Source organism: Lynx rufus, unplaced genomic scaffold (genome assembly GCF_022079265.1).
Source record: "Lynx rufus isolate CCGP_SWC_20201006 ecotype Redwood Valley unplaced genomic scaffold, mLynRuf1.p SCAF_21, whole genome shotgun sequence".
NCBI classification, from domain to species: Eukaryota; Metazoa; Chordata; class Mammalia; order Carnivora; family Felidae; genus Lynx; species Lynx rufus.
The window spans coordinates 7729012-7748880 of NW_025814836.1; the positions used below are offsets into that span (position 1 = coordinate 7729012).

A 19869-nucleotide genomic window follows, 5' to 3' on the forward strand; every position below is an offset into this window, starting at 1 on the left:
CTGGGGGCTCCAGGCGTCTGGGCTGCAGACCCTCCCTGCCCCTCCCTCCCCAGCTTCCAATCACAAGGACGTGCCCTCCGCACATTGGCTACAGTGGGGTGCAAGGCAGAGGACAACACGCAGACCCCAGACTGCTGAAAAAGCAGCAGTGGCAGTTGTCAGGTCCTCCCCCCGTGCTCCACATGCCAGGCCCTTGGGCTCTTGGTTCAGACATGTCAGCTCTGGGCTGCCTTGTTCAATGCAGGCCACAGCTCAGGTGCTAGTGGCCACTGTTGTAGATGGCACAGATACAGGCATTCCCACTGCCGCAGAAAGTTCTTGAAGACAGTGCTGCTCCAGGGCCATTTTTGAGAAGTGGCAGCTGGTAATGTTGCCAGAACATGAGGGGCAGGGGGACCAAGAAAGTCAGAGATGCCCAAGCTGCCATTGCAGAGAGGCTGGGCCTGCCTGCCCCACGTCCCCAGCTCAGTGTGTGTTTTATAGAAAGACATGACTTACAACCTGCAAGCTCCAATGCAGATGTGGCCACTGCCTGGCTGGGAAGGGACTGCTCTGGGTCATCAGAGACTTGCTTTCTCAAGAGGTGCACAGATCCTGGGACACAGGCCTCTTTCCCCAGACCTTCACCCATCCAGGCCATCCTGGGGAGGGCAGACACAGGGAAAACCCCCAAAGGGGGTCCCCAAAAGTATCTACAGAATAGGAGACCATGGACAGAGAGCCAGAGAGAAAGTGGGGAGGGCACCCCATGGAGGGAGGGTAGAGAGGGGAGGCCCAGGAGACTAGGTGATGGTGGGGCAGAGGTGGCGGGGGGTGGGGGGGAACGCGTCCAGGAAAGCTTCCTGTCGTACCGGCTTGCTGCCTGGAGGTGGCCCGAGGCCCCCTATAATGATTTGTTCCCACAACAGCCCTGCTTCCTGCGGGCAGAGAGCTGGGCCTGGGCTGCCATCCGTGCTAGAATTACCCATTTTCTTTCCAGTCAGCACATGATAAAGGGTTGACTAGTGAGTGATACAAACCATAGAAGAAAATGGTCTCATTACTTGTCCTCCTCTATCCACTAAACACTCAACTAAATCAGAAGTGAGGGAGAATCTTGCTTTTTGATGGCCATGATTTTGAAGATGCTTAGTGTCTCCAGTTCCAGGTGCTACATGCCTGATAAAAACCCAAAGAGTTCACAATGGCCACGAGAGTCATTTTTCTGCATCACTGGAATAGGTAGGAAGTGTCATCCCCAAGAAAACAATGGACTGGATCCTCCGCAAGAGAGGGACAGCAGTTCCCCATCTGAGCCACCCAGAGATACTCCTGGGCTTCAGCCCCTCCCTGCACGCACAGTGGCCTCCAGCAAGGACACTCTGGCCCAGGCCTGTCTGTGTCCATGTCAAGACCTGTGACTGGTTCACACCTGGTCCAGAACATTGGCACTGAAGATGGCCTCGTCCACGTGGTGCTCATCGGACGTGACAGCCGGGCGAAAGGTGCCCACCACATGCCGTACCTCGGGAGGGAGGGCACAGTTCGAGTGTTCCAAAAATTTAGCCACCAAAACCCTGGTGTCTGCATGGGCCTTGCCGTCCATTAATGAGTGTGGCTGCTCTTTGAAGACCGTCTGTAAGGCCTCTGGCTTTAACCGGCGGTCCATTTTCCGGGGATCTAGCTGCCCAGGTGGTGAGAGCCGGTGCCGACAAGCACAGGAGGCCGTGGAGGAGTGAGATAGGGAAACTAAAAATCAAGGGAAAAGATAAAATCTGAAAACAACCAAAACAAAACAGAAGGCAGCTGTTAAATGAATTTTTTACAAAGCAAACACAAGGCTATTTGAGACAAGCTTTTTGGTGGGATTTCCATGGTCCTGGGCTGGCGCCCTGGGAGTGTCCTGTGTCCCTTCATCCCTGGTGTGGCCTGGCCCTTCTCAGCCCTGAGTTGAGCTGCTGTTAACCTAGAAGGCCCACAGCCCCCCTGAGCTGAAGGACTGGGGATGGGACAGCAAAATGGGAAGTGGGCGGGGAGAGAAGGACAGGTGCAGGGTAGGGATTCCCCCTTCCTTTTGTCTCTCTGCCAGAATTCCTGAGCTCACAGGGCACTGACCCTTTTCAGCCTTCCCTCCCTCAATGACCTTTGCCCCTGTGGGTCCAATGGCATTAGAGACAGGTCTGCCTCAAGATCAGAGCTGGGGGTGCCAGAGGGGCAATGAGAGCACCCCCCACCGGGTCAAGGGTGGACAGGAGCCACTTCAGATGCATCAGGGCCCTGCTCCTAGTACCCACAGGCCCAAGGCCAGGGGACCTGGAAGTAGCTCCCAACAGGGCCCATGGCTGCTCTGGATAACCCAAGGAGCAGGCCCTGGTCTGATGGTGCCTCCAGAGAAAGCCAGCCCTGGCCAGTCTCCTGTGACCAACTCACCAAGGACCAGATTAAGGCCTGACTTGCCCACAGCATGTGTCTGGTCACACAGAGGAAACACATTCTGGGTGGTCTGGCCTATTTTTGATAGCAATGGAGCAAGCCTGATAATTAAGCATGAGAAACTGTAAAAAAAACAAAAAAACAAAAAAACAAAAACAAAAAAACCCCTCACACGTGAGGCCAATCTCCCCTCAAAATAGCATCTCATAAATACAGTGAAACAAATGGCTGCATGCATGTTAAGTCAGTTATAGGCTCTAACATGTCCTCTTGAGAGAGAAGGGAAGGGAAGGCCGTCCTTTCAAAGCCCACAGGGCTGCAGAGCCCGTGCTCACAGGTGACAACGGGAGGGCTGGGCTCAGACAAAGCCCACCAGTCACTCCCCAGCCCCCCATCTCGCAGCAGGTGTCAAAGCGTTTTAGAAGAGTATCTCACCGGTCCCCAGAGCAGCCCTGGCCAGTCCTGCTTCAAGGTCCTGGCTGCAGGAGGGCGGATGCGAAGAGGTGTTGCCTTAATCAGAGAGAGAACTCCGGTAACACATGAAACGGAAAAAGGCATTCCCGGTAACACTATAATCACCCTCCCTCGGGTAAGAGATAGATTTTAGATGCTAGATAAGCAGAGGAAAACTCGTGAACTTACACAAACCCGTGCATGGATCACACAGGAGCAGCCCCACAGCCGGCATCTGCCACAGGGCAGGCGGTGTCTCCCGGCTGGGCACAGCACAGCAGGCAATGCCACAAGCAAACCCAGTGTGTTTCATCAGAATGCCACCCCTCCACCCCATCCCATGTCTGAAGGTCCCCAGAGACCCCGGGGAGGCACATGCTTTTGACATGTAGAACAGTAACTGTCCTGTGGAGCTGCGAAGAGGCTGTGCCGACAGGGTGGTGTGGGGACGCAGAGAAGGCACTGTGACTCGTCTTCTCTCCATCCTCACCCCTAAAATGTAATGGTTTGTGGAGTCCAAATTTCCCTGAGGGGAGGATAGGCCAAAGGAAGCCATCAGGGGGCCACAGAGTAGACACTCCCCTAAACACGCACATGTAATAGCCCTAGCAGGGAGGAGAGAAGGCTGAGCCTGGGTTCAGAGGAGCCCAGCACAGGGGAAGGAGGTGTGTGTGTGGGGGGGTGCTTCAGGAGAAGAGTCTTATGGGATCTTGTCTAGTGAGCTGGTAACTGAATGTGGGAGGGGAGGTAGCGAGATAGAGGACTGCAGGCCAAAGAGCTTCCAGGTGCAAACTCTGACGTCTCCACCAGCAGGGCCCTGGTAGGCAATGACCTCCGTGGGTTCCTAGTTCCTTCCAGGGATACACTTCTCCTGGGGCATGGGTCTTGTCTATTTGGAGGTCAGCTGGCCCAACACCACTGAGTCCAGGCAGCCAGGGGGCCTCTTCAGGGTTCTTACAGTTTCACTGGACGAAGTGTACAGTCCAATGGCCCTGCAGCCATGATACCCACTAGTCTCTACTGGCAAAGACACGTAAGAGTCATGTGGGTGATTCTGACCCCAGCTCCAAGCCACACACATGGAGTGCTGCCAAGGGTGCCCAGGAAATGCTACTGGAGACACACCCCTTCTGCTGGGGGCAGCTCCAGCTAGAGGGCACCCCACCCACCTAGAGCCATCACTGAGACACAGACATACCTTATGTGGCCCTGGGTCCCCCAGACCACTCAGCAGGCCCTGGCACTTCCAAAAGGGTGGAGCCCAGGCTAGTCCTGGCTGATGGATGGATACAGCCTGTGGTCATCTGCCTGACCTGAGTGCCCACCTGGGCCCCAGAGCTGGGGTACAACCAGCAGGCTAATATCAGGGGCTGGCTGACCCCGAGTGGGCTCTCATCACCCCAAGCCTTCCATCCTTTCTCTCCTTACTCCCCAGCCAGAAAGTGGAAAGCCTGGTGGGTACACAACAGGGGCCCCTGACTGTCTCTCCCTCCCTAGGGCCCTAGGGCATTAAGACCACATTCCCAAAGTGGCCCTTAAGCCGAGGTCCCAAGGCCTGGCCTTGACTCTCAGCTCACTGAGGCCTGCAGTGTCCAGGGCAGGGTAGGGCACACACTGGGGGCACAAGGGGGCTGGGCCAGTCATACCTGCCACACTGGATGCACACGAAGTGGGGTCGCTGGTGGAGCGGGCCACACGCCCGGGACCTGGCAGTGCCTGCGTGCCCTGGTCAGGGCCCTCAGGGGACTCGAGGTCAAGTGGCAGGGGCTGTGAGGCACCCACAGGGCCCTCAGGGCTTAGGCCTGGTGCGGTGGCACCCTCGGATGCCAGGAGGCTCGAGCTATCTGCGGGCTCTGCAAGGCAAGGGACCTAGTGTTAGAACTGGCAATGGGCCACCACAGAGCCACCCAAGACAGGCACAGTGACTGCTCACACCCCTGATGGAGCTGAGAGTGAAAATCTCAGCCTCCTGGAGCTCCCCCACAGGGGGCCTGAGCAGTCTGCCCTTCAATGCCAAATCTAGACAAACCTGTAATCCTGGGGGCATGTGAACACCGAACAGGTCTACAGATGCTCTGTGGTGTTAGAAAGGTTTTGGGGGACACCAGATGATCTCTCAAGAATCATTCCCAGGAGGGGTATAGGGTGGGGGCATGTACACCCTTCACACTCCACAAGAGACTAAAAGTTGGAAACCAGCCCCATCTCCTATCCAGGGTATCCCTTGGGGGATCTGAAGTACAGGAAGGTGGAGGTCAGAGGGTGCTCGATGAACAGGGTCCACGTAGAGAAGGGCAGGGCTCAGGGGGACATCAGGGCATCCTAGCCAGGTCCTCATGGGCCTGAGAACCTGCCTGCCCCACACAGAAGGGTACAGCCTGGGGCCTCGAGTGCAAGCCGTGCACTGGTCAGGCAGGTGCAGGAACCAGCCCGGTGATGCCCACCTGATTCTCAAAGTGTGGGCTAGGCCAACAGCATCAGCATTGCCTGGGGATATGGCAGAATTCTGACCCAATGAGTGAGAAACTCGGGGGTGGGCCCAGCCATAGGGGTTCAAATAAGCCCCTAGGGGATTCTGATGCCCCTTAAGTGTGCGACCCATTGTTATATCTCTGTGATGCTGGTCAGATCGGGCTCTAGCCCCTCACTACTCCAAGGGCCTTCCTTACCCGGGGGTACTGGATCAAAATCTGTCTTAAAATCTCAGGGGACCTGTGTGCACATTTTTTAAAGCTTGAGAAGCATTGCTCCCTCTGCTCTTTGATCCCATCACCAGGCAACGTCACAGCTGCTTGCTGTGAGGCAAATCACTCCACAGGGGTAGATTTTTGAGGTGAGCAGCTCACCTGGGGGATGCTTTGTAAGACTCACAGGAGCCTGAACAACTCCAGGGTGGGAAGCTTTGGGGTCTGTCCTATCCATCCCTTTCTGTGGGTCCTGTGGGAGGCCTCTCTGTTTCCAGTGCGCTCTGTTCCTGGGAGCTTCCCACTGCCACGAGGTTTACAGGTGACTTCCCACGTAATCCTCATGGCCCACCAGCTAACCACTCTGGAAACACGGTTAAGCGACCTCAGGGGAAGAGGGTTGTGAGGCCGCCAAGTGGTGGAGCCGGTTGGAAGCAGCCCACTTCTAGAGTGCTCTTGCTTCCCCAGCCCTGCACTGTCTACCCTTGCCCTCTCAATAGATGCTGTTTCTGGAAAACAGAAAGATGAACCGAACCTCACAAGTCATATGCAAAAAAAAAATCTTCAGGGGTGCCTGGGTGGCTCAGTCAGTTAAAAGTCCGACTCTTGATTTCTGCTCAGGTGTTGATCTCACGGTTCGTGGGTTCGATCCCTGCATTGGGCTCTGCACTGATGGTGTGAGGCCTGCTTGAGATTCTCTCTTGCTCTCCCTCTCTCTGCCCTTCCCCTGCACATGCTCTCTCTCTCTCAAAATAAACTTTAAATAAACATTCTTCAGAATGATTAATCCTTTTCTTTTTTAAAATACGAGAAGTATAGTAGTAGAAAATAGGAGAATAAGTCTACACTTAGGGTGGAGAAAGACGTTGTCACCATGATGGAAACCAGAATGGAAAAGTTTGATAAATCTGGCAAGAAAAATTCTAAAACTGTGTATAGCAACAGGCATCATTAACAGGGAAAGCATCCCTAGAGTGAATAGGAAAGGTGAGAAAATGTCTCTATTTAAGTGATAGTTTTCTTATAAATCTACCAAAAAAGAAAGAAAGAAACACTGCAAAAAAGTGGACCCTAAACTGACCTACACTTAGGTACTAAATGTGTAAAAAGCTGTTCACACTCAATCTTGTGTGTGTACTACAGTCACCTGCAAGAGTGACAAAGATCACCAGGAATGACGATGTTTGGGGTGTCATAAACACTGCTGGTGGGTGTGCAAACCAGCAAGAAAACCTTCCCAGAATGCGATGTGGCCAACACATCAAAACCTAAAATACACATTTCCTTGGCCTCAGCAATTTCACTTTTAGGAATTTATTCTAAGGAATTGATTGGGCAAACACTCAAAGGTGAATGTATAAATGTAGAGAAGAAATACTTCCCTGTATCATTAGAACACTTCAAACCAGAAAGCATAATTATTAATTCTATCAACATTACACAGAAGTATATTAAAACTATTTTGAAGAATATTTATTTCCTGCTGATCCTCCTTGAACTCAGCTTTCTTGCTTTTTTACAGCTTTATTGAGGTATAATTGACATACAAAAACCTGTATATATTTAATATACACCATTTGATGAGACTGGACATAATAATATACCCTTGGTCCCAATTTTTTTTTAATAATGTTTGTTTGTTTGTTTGTTTAGAGAGAAAGGGGCAGAGGGAGAAAGAGAATCCCAAGAAGGCTCCTTAGTCAGCGTGGAGTCTGACACAGGGTTCGATCCCATGACTGTGAGATCATGACCTGAGCTGATATCAAAAGTTAGACACTCAGTCAATTGACTGAGCCACCCAGGTGCCTCAGTCCCAATTTTCTTAAAGTCTGTGATAATCCAATGGCTGAGTTCATCAGGAAAACAGAGTCACAGAGAAAGAAATGTGACTTAGCTCTGAATGTCTATAAGTAATGGAAAGATAAGATTAGGGTAACATTACAGGGAAAGCTCATAGGCCAAGACGGTAACTCATTCTTGTACACCCTCACTGGCTTGTGCTGTGAGACTGTTTGTACGGTAGTAATAATAAGTGGACTTGCAGTTTTTCACCTAAATAGATCACAATTTCTCCTAATTAATGTATGATGATATATTTAGCATACGTAACATATTTTCCTTAACTCTTACCAATGGACTTCATTGTCCTTGTAAGTTTTTATTCTTATGAAAAACAAAAGTTATCTTCATGCTTATGGTTTTATTGTTTTCTTCTTCTTTTTCTTTCTTTTTTTTTTTTTTGCATTATTCCCCTCGGGCAGTTCTAGAAGTGTGATCACCACATCTAATGGCATAAACATTTTATGGCTCTTTATCAAGATGCTCTGTCAAAAGGGTTGAGTTCCAAGCTGCCAGTCAGGGCTGGGTAAAGCACCTGCCTGCGGCCTTGCCAGCATCCATATCCCCATTACTATTTTATTTCAATAGGTGAAAAATAATACTAGCATTTATCTCCCTCCCACCCACCCCCCCTCAAAAATTTTTAGAGCTAAATTTGTGAGTCCGACAACGTTGTAGGATGCAAGAGAAATCACACAAGAATGAATCACATCTGTCCCATGGTTGGGCACATGTACTAACCATGAGCAGGCAGAAACCAAAAGTAAAAACAGAATACCATTTACAGCTGCTCCACAGAAAATGAAATTCCTAAGTATGCCCTTAACAAAACATGCTCAGGATCTGTATTCTGAAAATGATAAAATACTGATGAAAGAAATCAAAGAAGATCCAGATAAACAGAGAGACAGACGTACTATGTTCCTACACAAGAATGTTCAGCTTTGCAGGGATAGCAATTCTACCCAAATTGCTCTACAGGTTGAATGCAATTCCGGGGCACCTGGGTGGCTCAGTCTGTTGAGCGTTCAACTTCAGCTCAGGTCACGATCTCATGATTGGTGAGTTCAAGCCACCTGTTGGGCTCTGTGGTGACAGCTGGGAGCCTGGAGCCTGCTTTGGATTCTGTGTTTCCTCCTCTTTCTATCCCTCCCCTGCTCATGCTCTGTCGTCTGTCTCTCTCTCAAACAATAAATACCGCCCCCCCCAAATTGAATGAAATTCCTATTAAATTCCCAGCTAGAGTTTTTATAGATACAGACAAGTGGATTCTAAAATTGACATGGAAATACATAGACCCTAGAGTACCTAGAACAATCTTGACAAAGAAAAGCAAAGCAGAGGTCGGGCTTGCCTGATATTAAGGCTCACCACAGAGCAACAGTCATCAGGAGAGGGTTCTAGTGGCGGAGGGACAGACACACAGATTAATGGAACAGGATAAGAGGGCCCAGAAATAGACCCATGCCATTATGTCCAGCTGGGTTTTGACAAAGGTACAAAAGCAATAAATGATCTGGGACAGTTGGATATGCATAGCCCCAAAAATGACATTGACCTCAACCTCAGCCCATACAGAAATTACCCAGTGTGGGGGGGGGGCATCTTTTCTACAGTGAATCCTGCTTGGCCTGCCATCCCATGAGCCTCTGTCAATACTTCTCCATATATTCCTGCCCACAGAGGCCTGGCCCCTCTGCCAGGAGTCGGTGCTGGAAGCAGCCCCGAGCTTCTCAGTCAAGCCCAGTTAACTGTCTGGAGCCTGATCAGTGAGGAAGGCCTAGCCCGGATGAATTCCTGACTCCTCTGTTCATCACTATCTGCCCTGGACTCCAGGAGCCACCAGGCTGCTCGACCTTTCCAACCAGAAAGTCTGTTTTCCTCCAGAACTTGTGTTTTCAGGAGTGATGGGGCTGGAATGGAGAAGGGGGAGCCCCCTCAGCCCAAAGTCTAGAATGCACTGGGGGACTGAGACACACTGTGCCCTGAAGTAGTCTCTAGGAAGGTCACAGGACACCACCTCTTAGACACAGCTTTTGATGACTGCTTGGAGCCACCAGGTAAAGGACAAGGTCACTTCCAAATCCCACAACTGCAGAGACCAGGCTTCCTACAACCCAGAGGCATCCTCACAGAAGGATGGCCCCTTCATATTTCTCAGATGTTAACTAAGAGTTGGGGTCAAGGGCAGACATCCCTGGGACTATAATGGGTGTCCTTCCTGAGACCCTTAGTCCTCTCACGAATTAGCTGAGTTCTGTCTCTGAACAAACCTGCCCCCATGAGTCCACCTGGGGACCCAAAGAAGATGGAAACACCCAACCCTCATCCATGTGTCCCTCTGCTACTCAGGCTTGTCTGCTCTCCTGACACCTCAACTACCTCCTCACCTCTGGCTTTGCCTTGTGGCTCCCACCCCACATCTGAGATCGGACCTTCCACATTTTTCCTTCAATGCCTTCTAGGACACAACTGGTAGTGTCCTTTCCCCAGTGTCCTCAAAGCCAGTGGGCCCAGAGGCCCAGGGGCCCAGGCCTGGCCCCTTCCTGAGGGAGGAGCCCAGTGGATGTGAGCTTGGTACAGTTTTTGCTCAGGGAAGGGTCCATCCCAGACTGAGTCAAGCACTCCTTCAAACCCATATCCCTCAAGTCGAGGAGAAAGGCGCTGGAGTCGACGGGGGCAAATCCCACCAGAGAAAGCATGAGATCCCCCAGGTGTACTGACTTACTACTGCTGCCAGTAAGGGAGGAACTGTGGAGAACTAATATGGTACTAAACAGCAGAAGCTGTAGCAAATTCTATCCCCTTAAAGAGTAAGAAATGGTGGGAAGGCAGTTGCAGGAAGGAGGAGAGAAGGAAGTAGGAGGGAAGGAAACATGCTTTGAGAAGTATAAGCTTATTTCAAATGATCAAAAGGGTAAGATTACCTTGTGTGCTGAAGCCAGCAGTGGCATCTGGGTCCCCGGGGCTGGGCTCAGTCGCCGGCTGATCTACACTCGTGAGCTACAGCAAGAAACGGGTCATCAGGTAGTTTGAAGGGCGCAGCACAACAGACTCCAGAAATCAAGGCTGACTTCAGAGCTCATCTTCTAGAAAGAAGTACTAAGTGACATGGACTTACACGTCTGCCATTCTCCCCTAAATTTATGGAGTCAGGCTGTGAGGATGCCAAGGCCAGGGGGTTGCTGCCAAGGCCAAAGCCTGTTTCTCTTTCTGAAATCAGAGTGCCAAGCAGTCCCCAAGAGCCTACCAGGGCCAGTCACCAGCCACCCTCAGCCCACTCACCTTCCACTTCTAGGGAGCACTCTTTGGGACCGAAAGAGGCCACATAGGATCCTCCAGAGTCACTGCAGGAGGTAGGAGAGCCCCTGGCCTCACTTCTAACCCCTTCCTCCCAACAACTCTTTTCCCCGATTCCACACCAGGAAGAATCAAGCCACAGGGGGACAGTCAAGAGACCTGTAATGCTCTGGGCCAGCACGGCTTGGCACATTTAGTAGATAGTTTTGGCCTCGGTGAGCTCTCACACTCCCCCATAGTGTGTACTTGCCCCATTTCCCTCCTGCCTTCTGCAGATGGAATCAAGAGGTTACTCAGAAGGCTTTCCTCCCTGTCCAAGCTTGGGTTCAAGGTCCAGATCCACTCAGGCCATGTGCCGGGTTGAGCGCAGGCCCCGTGGCCCTGGGCATACTGTCCTGTCCTGTTGTGTTGAGTGGCTGTGAAGCTTGCATCATGTTGGAAGTTATCATGCTCTTGCAGATTTCTTCTCAAATAGATCATTCAGCCCAGAGAGGCCATCGGGAGGACAAGCAGGGAAGACCAGGCCTCCTTGGCTGGGTGAGGGTAGGGCACATCTGCCCTCTTGCCCTGTCTTCACTTGCCCATCTTCTGCTCACACACTAGGTTCCCACTGTGACCACATCTGTTCCACCCCTACTGTAGGGCACAATGGTCCCACATGGGCCATGTGTCTGGGTGTCACAAATACCACATACATGTGCCCCTGTGCTATCTCAGAAAATGATTTTTGAATCCTTGTATTATTTCAGAATTGCTTTGGGGACTTGCTTGCAAATAATGAGCTCAGGGGGAGGCCTGGGAAGTTCAGGGGGTCCCCTGCAGCTTTGTCCCATTCCAGCTCAGGTAATTACATCTCTGCCTCCCTTGTCTCCTGTTACTTCAATCAGACAGCTGATCACCTTCGGCTCTTTCAACCAGGCTGCAGGCCTCTCACGAACACAAAACAGGTGAACCGTGCCCCCGGGGGCAGGGAATGTGCGACAGGGTTTGGGGGGGCAAGAACCGCACTTGCGGGGAAGAACCAGAGCTGCCTAAATGTCCCCTTTGATCCCACCCATGTGTAATACTGCATGCACTATTTTCCTTCCTCAGCACAATCCCGTTCTGCTGGGGAGGGAATCGGGGGAGGGAGACTCACACGGCCACCAACACTCACCTTCCTTTTCACTGAAATCACTCTATGCCTACAACCAATGTTGGAAATCTCGGTTGAGAATATTCTGCGAAATCACACAAAAAGGAACAATATCCTCAAGGTGCGTTTCCTTCCATACTCCTCCTGACCCTTAACATTTTTTTTTTTTAAATTTTTCAGGGATGGGTGGTAACTTGGAGGCCTGATGCCTGAAGAAAAGCTTCTGGTAATAAAAAAATATAAATAAAACAAGAGGAATAAAATGCGCCGTGGGACAAGGTCAGGAGGAAATTGGATTCATTTCATATTTCATAGAAGCATCACTGGCTTCCCTCTGGCTCCCGGTCAAATCTGGTTTTGAGAGGAGACAGCTCCTGGCAGTGTATCTATCACATCTGGTAAGCAGGGTGTCAAGGGTTTAATTTGAATTTGGCCTTCCCTCATGGCCAACGCCACCTTGCCACATGAAAGCTGTGGAGGAAATATCTGTGAGGTTCACACGGCATTTTCGATTAAATATAAGGGCGGCGGAAAAGGGTGGAGAAGAAACATACTTGTGGCACAGAATTTAAAGTGAAACTCTAGTTTAGCAATAAAAGTTTATAACACAGCTCTTGCAGGAGAGGGCCACTGAGAGGAGATGCTGTGTGTATGGCCTCACATGGGACACTCAGAGGCTGCATTTCTTTGTTCCCAGACACGTTATATTGACCAGTTGTGATTAAAAAGTCAGTTGGCATTTATGCAAATAAGCCGCATCTCCTCATGTCCCTTTGTTTTGGGAAGCTCTGTGGCTAAGACACACCACGTGAAAACTCTCCCCTATTTCTGGTAGCAAATTCCCCACTCCTGGGTCAGGTCAACCAGCTAGTATCAGAACTATAAAGAGCTGTTCTTTGGGGGCAATTGGCTGTAATCACAGAAAATGTGAATTAAGATTTTAGCCTAGTGACCCAAGGCAATCTTTGAAGCTACTTTGCTTACAGATTTTGAAATGCAAAAGTGATTTTGTTTGAAAATATAAATACTGACTTCTAGGACTTGTGGTTGGCTGCGCTTCTCCTGTGTCCATTGCCTCAGCATTTCTAGCCTCGTACCTCAGGCTGCCCTCCTTCTCGCCAGACTGCCACCAAATTCAAATTCCCAAGGTGCCGCTGGATCGTGTCAACTCCAAATGTCAAACTCGTCAAAGGCACTGCTATAGTTTGACATGCAGGGTCATGAAATCTGTACCCGAATGATGTCAATGAACCTCCTTCATTACCCTAAGCTCCCCAGCCGGGTCCCAGGCTGTCGCAGCACTGTGTTTGTCTACACTGCACCTTGGAGACCTTTTCCATTGTTCACATGCCAATCCCACTCTACCTTTTTCCCCTGAAGTCCCAGCAAAGTTCATTGGAGGCCGTCCTGTTACCATGCCAGCCTGTGAGTCCCACAAGGAAGGGATTCTGTTCAGTTCATGGCTCTGTGTTCTATAGAATACAGCACAGTTTTCCATGGTCCTTGGAAATGTAAGCTTGTCATCCACAGGAATAGCACACTGGCAAATTCTCAGTAACTTTCTGGCTATAGAAAGAAATGCACTCCTTCTGATCTTGCCCTCAAGGTACGGTCTTAAGCCATGGGAAAGAGAAGGACATTGCAAACAGAGAACAGAACGTGCCTGTGGCCGATCCAGGAGAGTGAATGGGTCAGAATGAATGTGCTCAGTCAAGGGAGCTTTTCCTTCCCGCATCAAAAAGTTCTCCCAAAGGAGCGGCCTCCTGCCGCCTGTCCAGAGCCCACACAATGCCTGCTTTGCTCCTCTGTCAGTCTGTCTTCCTCTCTTTACCCAAACGAGTACTGATAGACAATTTATGTGCTGTTTGTCCATAAGGGGAAGTAATTAACCTCTGCCTTGCCCTGTGACAAAGGATTGTGCCGTAAAGCGGGGGCAGCTCCTTGCTGTCCTCAGGTGGGGGAACTGCCCCAGGGGAGGGGGCAGCTGGCTGGCGCAGCCTTCCCTCTGTGGATGGGAACGAGTTTCATTGGCTTCTAGACTCCTAGAGGTGTCTGTGGAATTGAAAAGTGCTGCCAGACCACAGGGTCAAAGAGAATGGGCCCAGCAAGGCACAGGCTTCCCCTTGAGGGGAGCATTGCAGTGGCCCCGTAATCACCAGATGCTGCCCCCCTCCCCGAAGAGCCAGCGCAGAGAAAGGCCATTCAGACACGTACTTCTTGCACACAAAATGTTTGTGCAGGCACTTGTAAGCTGGTGGGTTCTGAGCCAACGCAATAGGAGACAGGCCTTCCTTTGCCCTTAAGGATTTTCTCACCAAAATCATGTGAAAGAAATCTCCATTTAGAGAATTCTCAATAGTTTTGGAGAACGGTGTCATATTAGAACCAGTATTATCCTCCCCCATACAAACGGTCTCCAACTTATGATGGTTTGACTTAGGATTTTTTGGCTTTACGATGGTACAGAAATGATACATGCTCAGTTAGAAAGAAATTGTACTTTGAGTTTTGACTTTGGATTTTTTTCCCCCAGGATAGTGATATGCAGTATGGTACTCTCTCATGATGCTGGGCAGAGGTGGGTGGCCACAGCTCCCAGGCAGCCACTCGACTGGGTAAACAACAGACACCCTCACAAAACCATTCTGCACCCACAAAACCATTCTGTTCTTTGCTTTCAGTACAGTGTTCCATAAATTACACGAGATAGTCAACACTTTATTATAACATAGGCTTTGTGGGGTGCCTGGTTGGCTCAGTCAGTTAAGCATCCAACTCTTGGTTTTGGCTCAAGTCATGATCTCATAGTTCATGGGTTCAAGCCCCATGTTGGGCTCTGTGCTAACAGTGCAGATTCTCTCTCTGGGATTCTCTCTCTCCCTCTCTCTGTGCCCCCTCCTTGCTCTCTCTAAATAAATAAATAAATAAATAAATAAATAAATAAATAAATATTTTTAAAAATATAGGCTTTGTATTAGATGGTTTTGCTCCACTGCAGGCTAATGGAAGTGTTGTGAGCACACTTAAGTTGGGCTGGGCTCAGCTACGATGTTCGGTAGGTTAGGGGTATTAAGGATATTTTCAAAGCACATGGGTTTCTTGGATTGAAAATCCCACTGTAAGTCAAGGAAGATCTGTATTCTATACGCTTCAGAAAAAAGAGTAAATCAGCGATAAAACACTGCTCAATAGCCTTCTGGTATGTCAGTATGGTGTGCATCGAATGTCACACCCAAATGCAGAGGCCACTTTCCAGCATCCAGGGTCCCTGACAGGCTTGGAGGTGGGCATTCCACACTCATCATGAGGAGTGTTGTTGGGGGTGGGTGTTCCCTGTCATCAGGATTGAGAAGCAAAGGGCTCTGAGAAGTCCTGCTGCTCTCTACAGGGCAGTGTGCACAGTCACTCACCCTTCTGTGGCATTTTCTCTTCTAGAAATGGGAGTAACCATTCACAAATGGGAGGACAGATGGGCAGGCCGAAGTTCGGCCCTAGGACGGAGCTCAAATTCTGTGATGGCAACTGGCAGCAGCTGGGGGGTGGTGGCAGAGTTCCTCCTTCTCCCCAAGGCAGCCATGGAGAATCACACACCTCTGTGGGCTTGCTGGGGTTTCCAGGCCCATCTGCTGCCCTGCCTGGTGCCCCTGCTGGTTACAGGGCAGAGCAGACCATCTGAGGCTGGCTCAGCATCCCCCTTCCGCCTTTGAGGGACTTCCCTCCCCAACCTCGGCTCAGGTGCTCCCACTGTCTGGACCCTTCCACGTCCCTTTGGTAACATCCTCATGCCCTATGCCCACAGTCTCCCTAACTATCTCCTATCTTCTCTCCTCTTTGCCAAGCATCTCACAAGAGTGATCCACTCCCGTTCCCAAAGCATGTCCCTAGAAGAACACAGCAGCAGGAGCTGGAACTTAGGTAGGAATGCAGATTCTTTTTTTTTTTTAAGTTTATTTATTTATTTTGAGAGAGGGAGAGAGTGAGAGCAGGGGAGAAGCAGAGAGAGACAGAGAGAGAGACAGAGACAGACAGAGAGAGAGAGAGAGACAGAGACAGAGACAGAGAATCCCAACCAGGCTCTGTGTTATCAGCACACAGCCCAACATGGGGCTTGAGCTCACAACCCTGAGATCCTGACCTGAGCTGAAATCAAGAGTCAGACACTGAACCGACTGAGCCACCCAGAAACCCCCGGAATGCAAATTCTTGGCAGGTTCCCCTTCCCCAACTATGGACTCAGAAACTCTGGGGTGGGCTCAGCCATCTGTATTTGATTGACAAGCCTGGGATGCCCACTGGAATCCAAAAACCATGGGGACAGACCACTGCTACACCTCCCCACGTCCCATCCCTGCCTCTAGCCAATGCTGGCACCTGCCCCACTGCCCCATTGCAGCTGCTCCTGCCACAGTCACCAGTAATCTCTGGATGGTGAGCCAGCGGGGGACCAGGGTCAGCCCTTCCCCGTCTCTGGGCAGCACTTGGCCCCTCTCTCCCTTCCTGAACCATGTGTCTGTGAGTCCAGGCCGTCTTTCTACTCTGCAGCCTGTGCTGGGGGAGCCTCTTTCTCTAGCACCCCAAAGTATTATTATTCCATAGAGCTCTCCCCACTTGGTTCCCTGACTTGGTGACCACCTCTGTGGCTAACTCTGATCTCTCCAAGGCTCCAAGCCATAGACCCTATCATCTCATATACACTTGCTTGGATGTCCTGATGGCCCCAGAATCCAACCAGCCTCACTGAGGTCACCCTCCACCCATGTTGCACTCATTTCAGACTCATCCTGAGTGGCTTTGTGTTTTGAGGATACGCATGCTGCGTGGTCCCTCCTTGTGAGCCTAGCCACCTGCCACCCCACTCAGCCTGAGCCTTCAGCTCATAGAGGCTCCCCGGGTCCCCCAAAAATGGATTGGATGCCCCTTTTCAGCACCCTCCAGCAGTGCACGGGGGCTCCCCTCAGAGTACTTCTGACTCTCTTCACAGGACACAGTTGCCATTGATAACATTGATTTGAATTATTTTTATCATCAAGAAGAAAAGAAATCATTTTGGAAAGATAGAATTCTCCACTCAGATTTTTAAAAAATTCAAGAGGATTTCAATCATTGTAAGTTTAGAAATGAGATTTCAGTCACACTTTGCCCCCTCACTAATGAATCCCCTCCCCTCCGCCTCTGCACCCGGACCTCAGGCGGTTCCTACACATCTGTGGACAGAAAAAAGGCCAAGAGTCCTTGGCCGAGTCCCTGTTTGCTGTCTGCAGCCTGGTGAGCTGGGCCAGGACATTTCAGGGCGAGAGTAGGCAGAGACGGGAGACTCAGAGGCTCAGCTGGCCAGGCTGTCACCTCTGCAAGGGTGGGCTGGGGATGGGCTGAGCAGACCCGCGCAAGTGACCCTCGCGGAGAATCCTTCTTGCAAAAACCATGTAGCCAAGGTCCCACTGGGCACAGAGGTGGACAGGTCTTACCTTCCCTTTCTGTCCCACAACACCCAGCCTGCAGAATGTGGTCTCCCCTGTGGGTGCAATTATCTCCGGAAGCTTGTGGAGGCTGAGTCTGAACAGCCATTTTAGGTTTGCACCCCCAGAGGTCCCTGAGGGCCAGAAGCTCCCCAGGGGGTGGCCCAGAAGAGAACAGGCACTGCCTCCTGGCCTTCTCACCATGTGGGCTCCAGATCTCAAAGGGGCTGTGAGGACACAGAAGGTCTGGGCCAGGTCTGAGTCTGGCACCACTTCCTGGCAGGTGACTTGGGATGCCAGGGGAGAAGCCCAAAGGTGCGTGCATCCGGACGGGCCCAGGACTGTGTCTTGGTGCCCTGTGGTTGCTCCTGGTCATGGTTTTGCCCACTCTCCTCTGCCTGGGGCTCGGGGCCCAGAACAGGCTGCAGCCCCCATTCTTGGCAGGATTTCTCAGCTCCCCTGCATGTGCCCGTTCTCTGCTGGACTGCTGTGCTCCCCATGTGCACCCCTAAACCTGTGGCCTCCCCACAGCCTGTCCCACACACGGGTGCTGTGTGACCTTCTGAGTGTTCACATCTCTCCTCCCTGGCTAGGGGCCTTGGATATTCAGGAGCGACACATGTGATGATAACCATGATGAGGATGATGCCATTGAAAAGGGCAACTGGCTTTTGCAAATCAGAGCCCACTCTATGTCAAACACTGTGCTGGGTCTATTACAAACATCCCGTTCCACCCCATGTGCTTGGTACTGTTATGATCTCCATTTTACAGATGAAGAAACTGAGGCTCCACCAACACATCCCCAGTGTGTGCCTGTTGTGGGTCAGACACCCGGAGGTTGTGGGAACACCTGGATTGCCCAGCTCAGAGAAAGCCAGCTACTCCTACCTGCGGCTCTGGCACTTCCCTGGCCTGTAGCTGCCAGGCCTCAGACAGGACCAGGGATCCAGCACTGCTTTCTCACCTCCCAGGAGACAGTGACAGACGCATGCAGCTGGAACAGGCCAGAGTCCCCTGGGTTCTTGGTTCACGGCCTGAGCTCTGTCCCTGCTCATGCGTTTGAATCTGTACCAGCTCCTTCGGCACTGTGTCCCCAGTCACACTAGCTCACATGCATCTGACAAGAGCCAAGGGGGCAGTGCACAAATATTGGGGTGGCATCTCCAGGCCTGGGGTGGGGCCTCTGTAGGTTCTACTCCCTGAGGCTGTTGCCTGCTCTTCACGAGCGTTGATAAGACCACAGGTTTGCTCTAAGGCTTAGAGAGAAATACAAATGCAAGAAGCAGGGGCACCTGGGTGGCTCGGTCAGTTGAGTGTCTGACCTCGGCTTGTGGTTCATGAGTTTGAGCCCCACATCGGGCCCGCTGCTGTCAGTGCCAGAACCCGCTTCAGATCCTCTATCCCCCTCTCTCTGCCCCTCCTCGACTTGTGCCCTCTTAAAAATAAATAGAACATTAGAAAACCAAATGCAAGGAGCAGGCCTTAGTACAGGAAACTGGCTTGTCTGGGGCCTGGGCCTCACCTGGCTGGTGGCAGTCGGGCCCACCACGGCCTCGTAGGGTGGGGGGAGCTCGGCGGGGTACAGCAGGCCGGGGCTGTTGATGGCAACATCATACAAAGTGCTGAATGGAGAGGGAGCAAAGTCCAAGTGAAGGCCCCTGAAAAGACAGAACCATTGCACTGTCACTCCTGGGGGAAGGAGCCTGGATGGCTGACATTTCTCTCAAGGCAATCAGCACGTCACTTGTCAGGGTTTCCCCTGGTCAATTACTCATCGTGCTTGTGAAATAAAAGTCTAATTTGCTAGGCAGTTTTAACTCTTGTGTTTTCTTTCTTTTTTCTTTTTTTTTTTTTTTCTGGAAAGATATCGCCATTTTCAATAAACTCTATGGCCCTGTCCATTAAAATGAAAATAATCACAGAGCCGATTAAATCTTTAATTACATTTTACATGTTATGTTAATGGCCACTACTCAATAGCAGTTTTGCGTTTCATGAGAACATAATAGAGCCACTCAGGTAGGGCTAGGTTCTCTTTTGTTGCACAGCAGCGATACCCAGTAGACATGTTCTATCTAAGCCAGGGTTCGAGCTCTTTCCCTGCTCGCGCTCTGCCCTCTAGTCAAACATGCTTTCGTATGGTTGCTCTCCTTGGCTCAACTGCCCCACTGAAAATGAGTGTGGCTCCTGCCAGTCCCACCTCCCAGACTGCCTCCTATCTTCCTGGTGTCAATACAAGTCACCACCACCATCTCCGGAAAGACCCACCTGTGGGCCTCGGCTGTGGGAGTACAGGTGTACTCTGGAGGGTAATAAGGTGGAGGTGGGAGAGGGGGGATGAACTCATCGAAGTCCAGGGTCTGGTGGAGAACGGTGCCATGGGGGGTCACGCAGGCAGGGCTGGCGGAATGCGCCCTTTGTGGAAGGAACTGGAAAACAGAGAGATTCACAGTTATTTGGGACATCTTGTGTGGCTTGTGTCTAATTAAGCTAATTACACATAAGCTTTAATGATCTGTTTGGAACTTATGTAATTTAAACCGTCGGGCTGTGACGGCGAAACACACACTTTAAAATGATGGCTCCG

The 19869-nt window shown here is 51.0% G+C and overlaps 1 protein-coding gene across 2 annotated transcripts in view; it reads right to left on the bottom strand.

Moving 5' to 3' along the window:
* Positions 1–1405: 1405 nt before the first annotated feature.
* Positions 1406–19869, bottom strand: part of ENTREP2 (endosomal transmembrane epsin interactor 2) — a 461086-nt gene continuing 442622 nt past the window's right edge. For both annotated transcript variants that reach the window (XM_047086771.1, XM_047086770.1), the window contains 6 exons: positions 19551–19711; positions 18805–18940; positions 10316–10391; positions 4512–4718; positions 2848–2922; positions 1406–1728 (listed from right to left, as the gene is read on the bottom strand). In XM_047086771.1, the coding sequence (XP_046942727.1) occupies positions 1406–1728; positions 2848–2922; positions 4512–4718; positions 10316–10391; positions 18805–18940; positions 19551–19711 (978 nt within the window). The remainder of the gene's footprint in view (positions 1729–2847; positions 2923–4511; positions 4719–10315; positions 10392–18804; positions 18941–19550; positions 19712–19869) is intronic.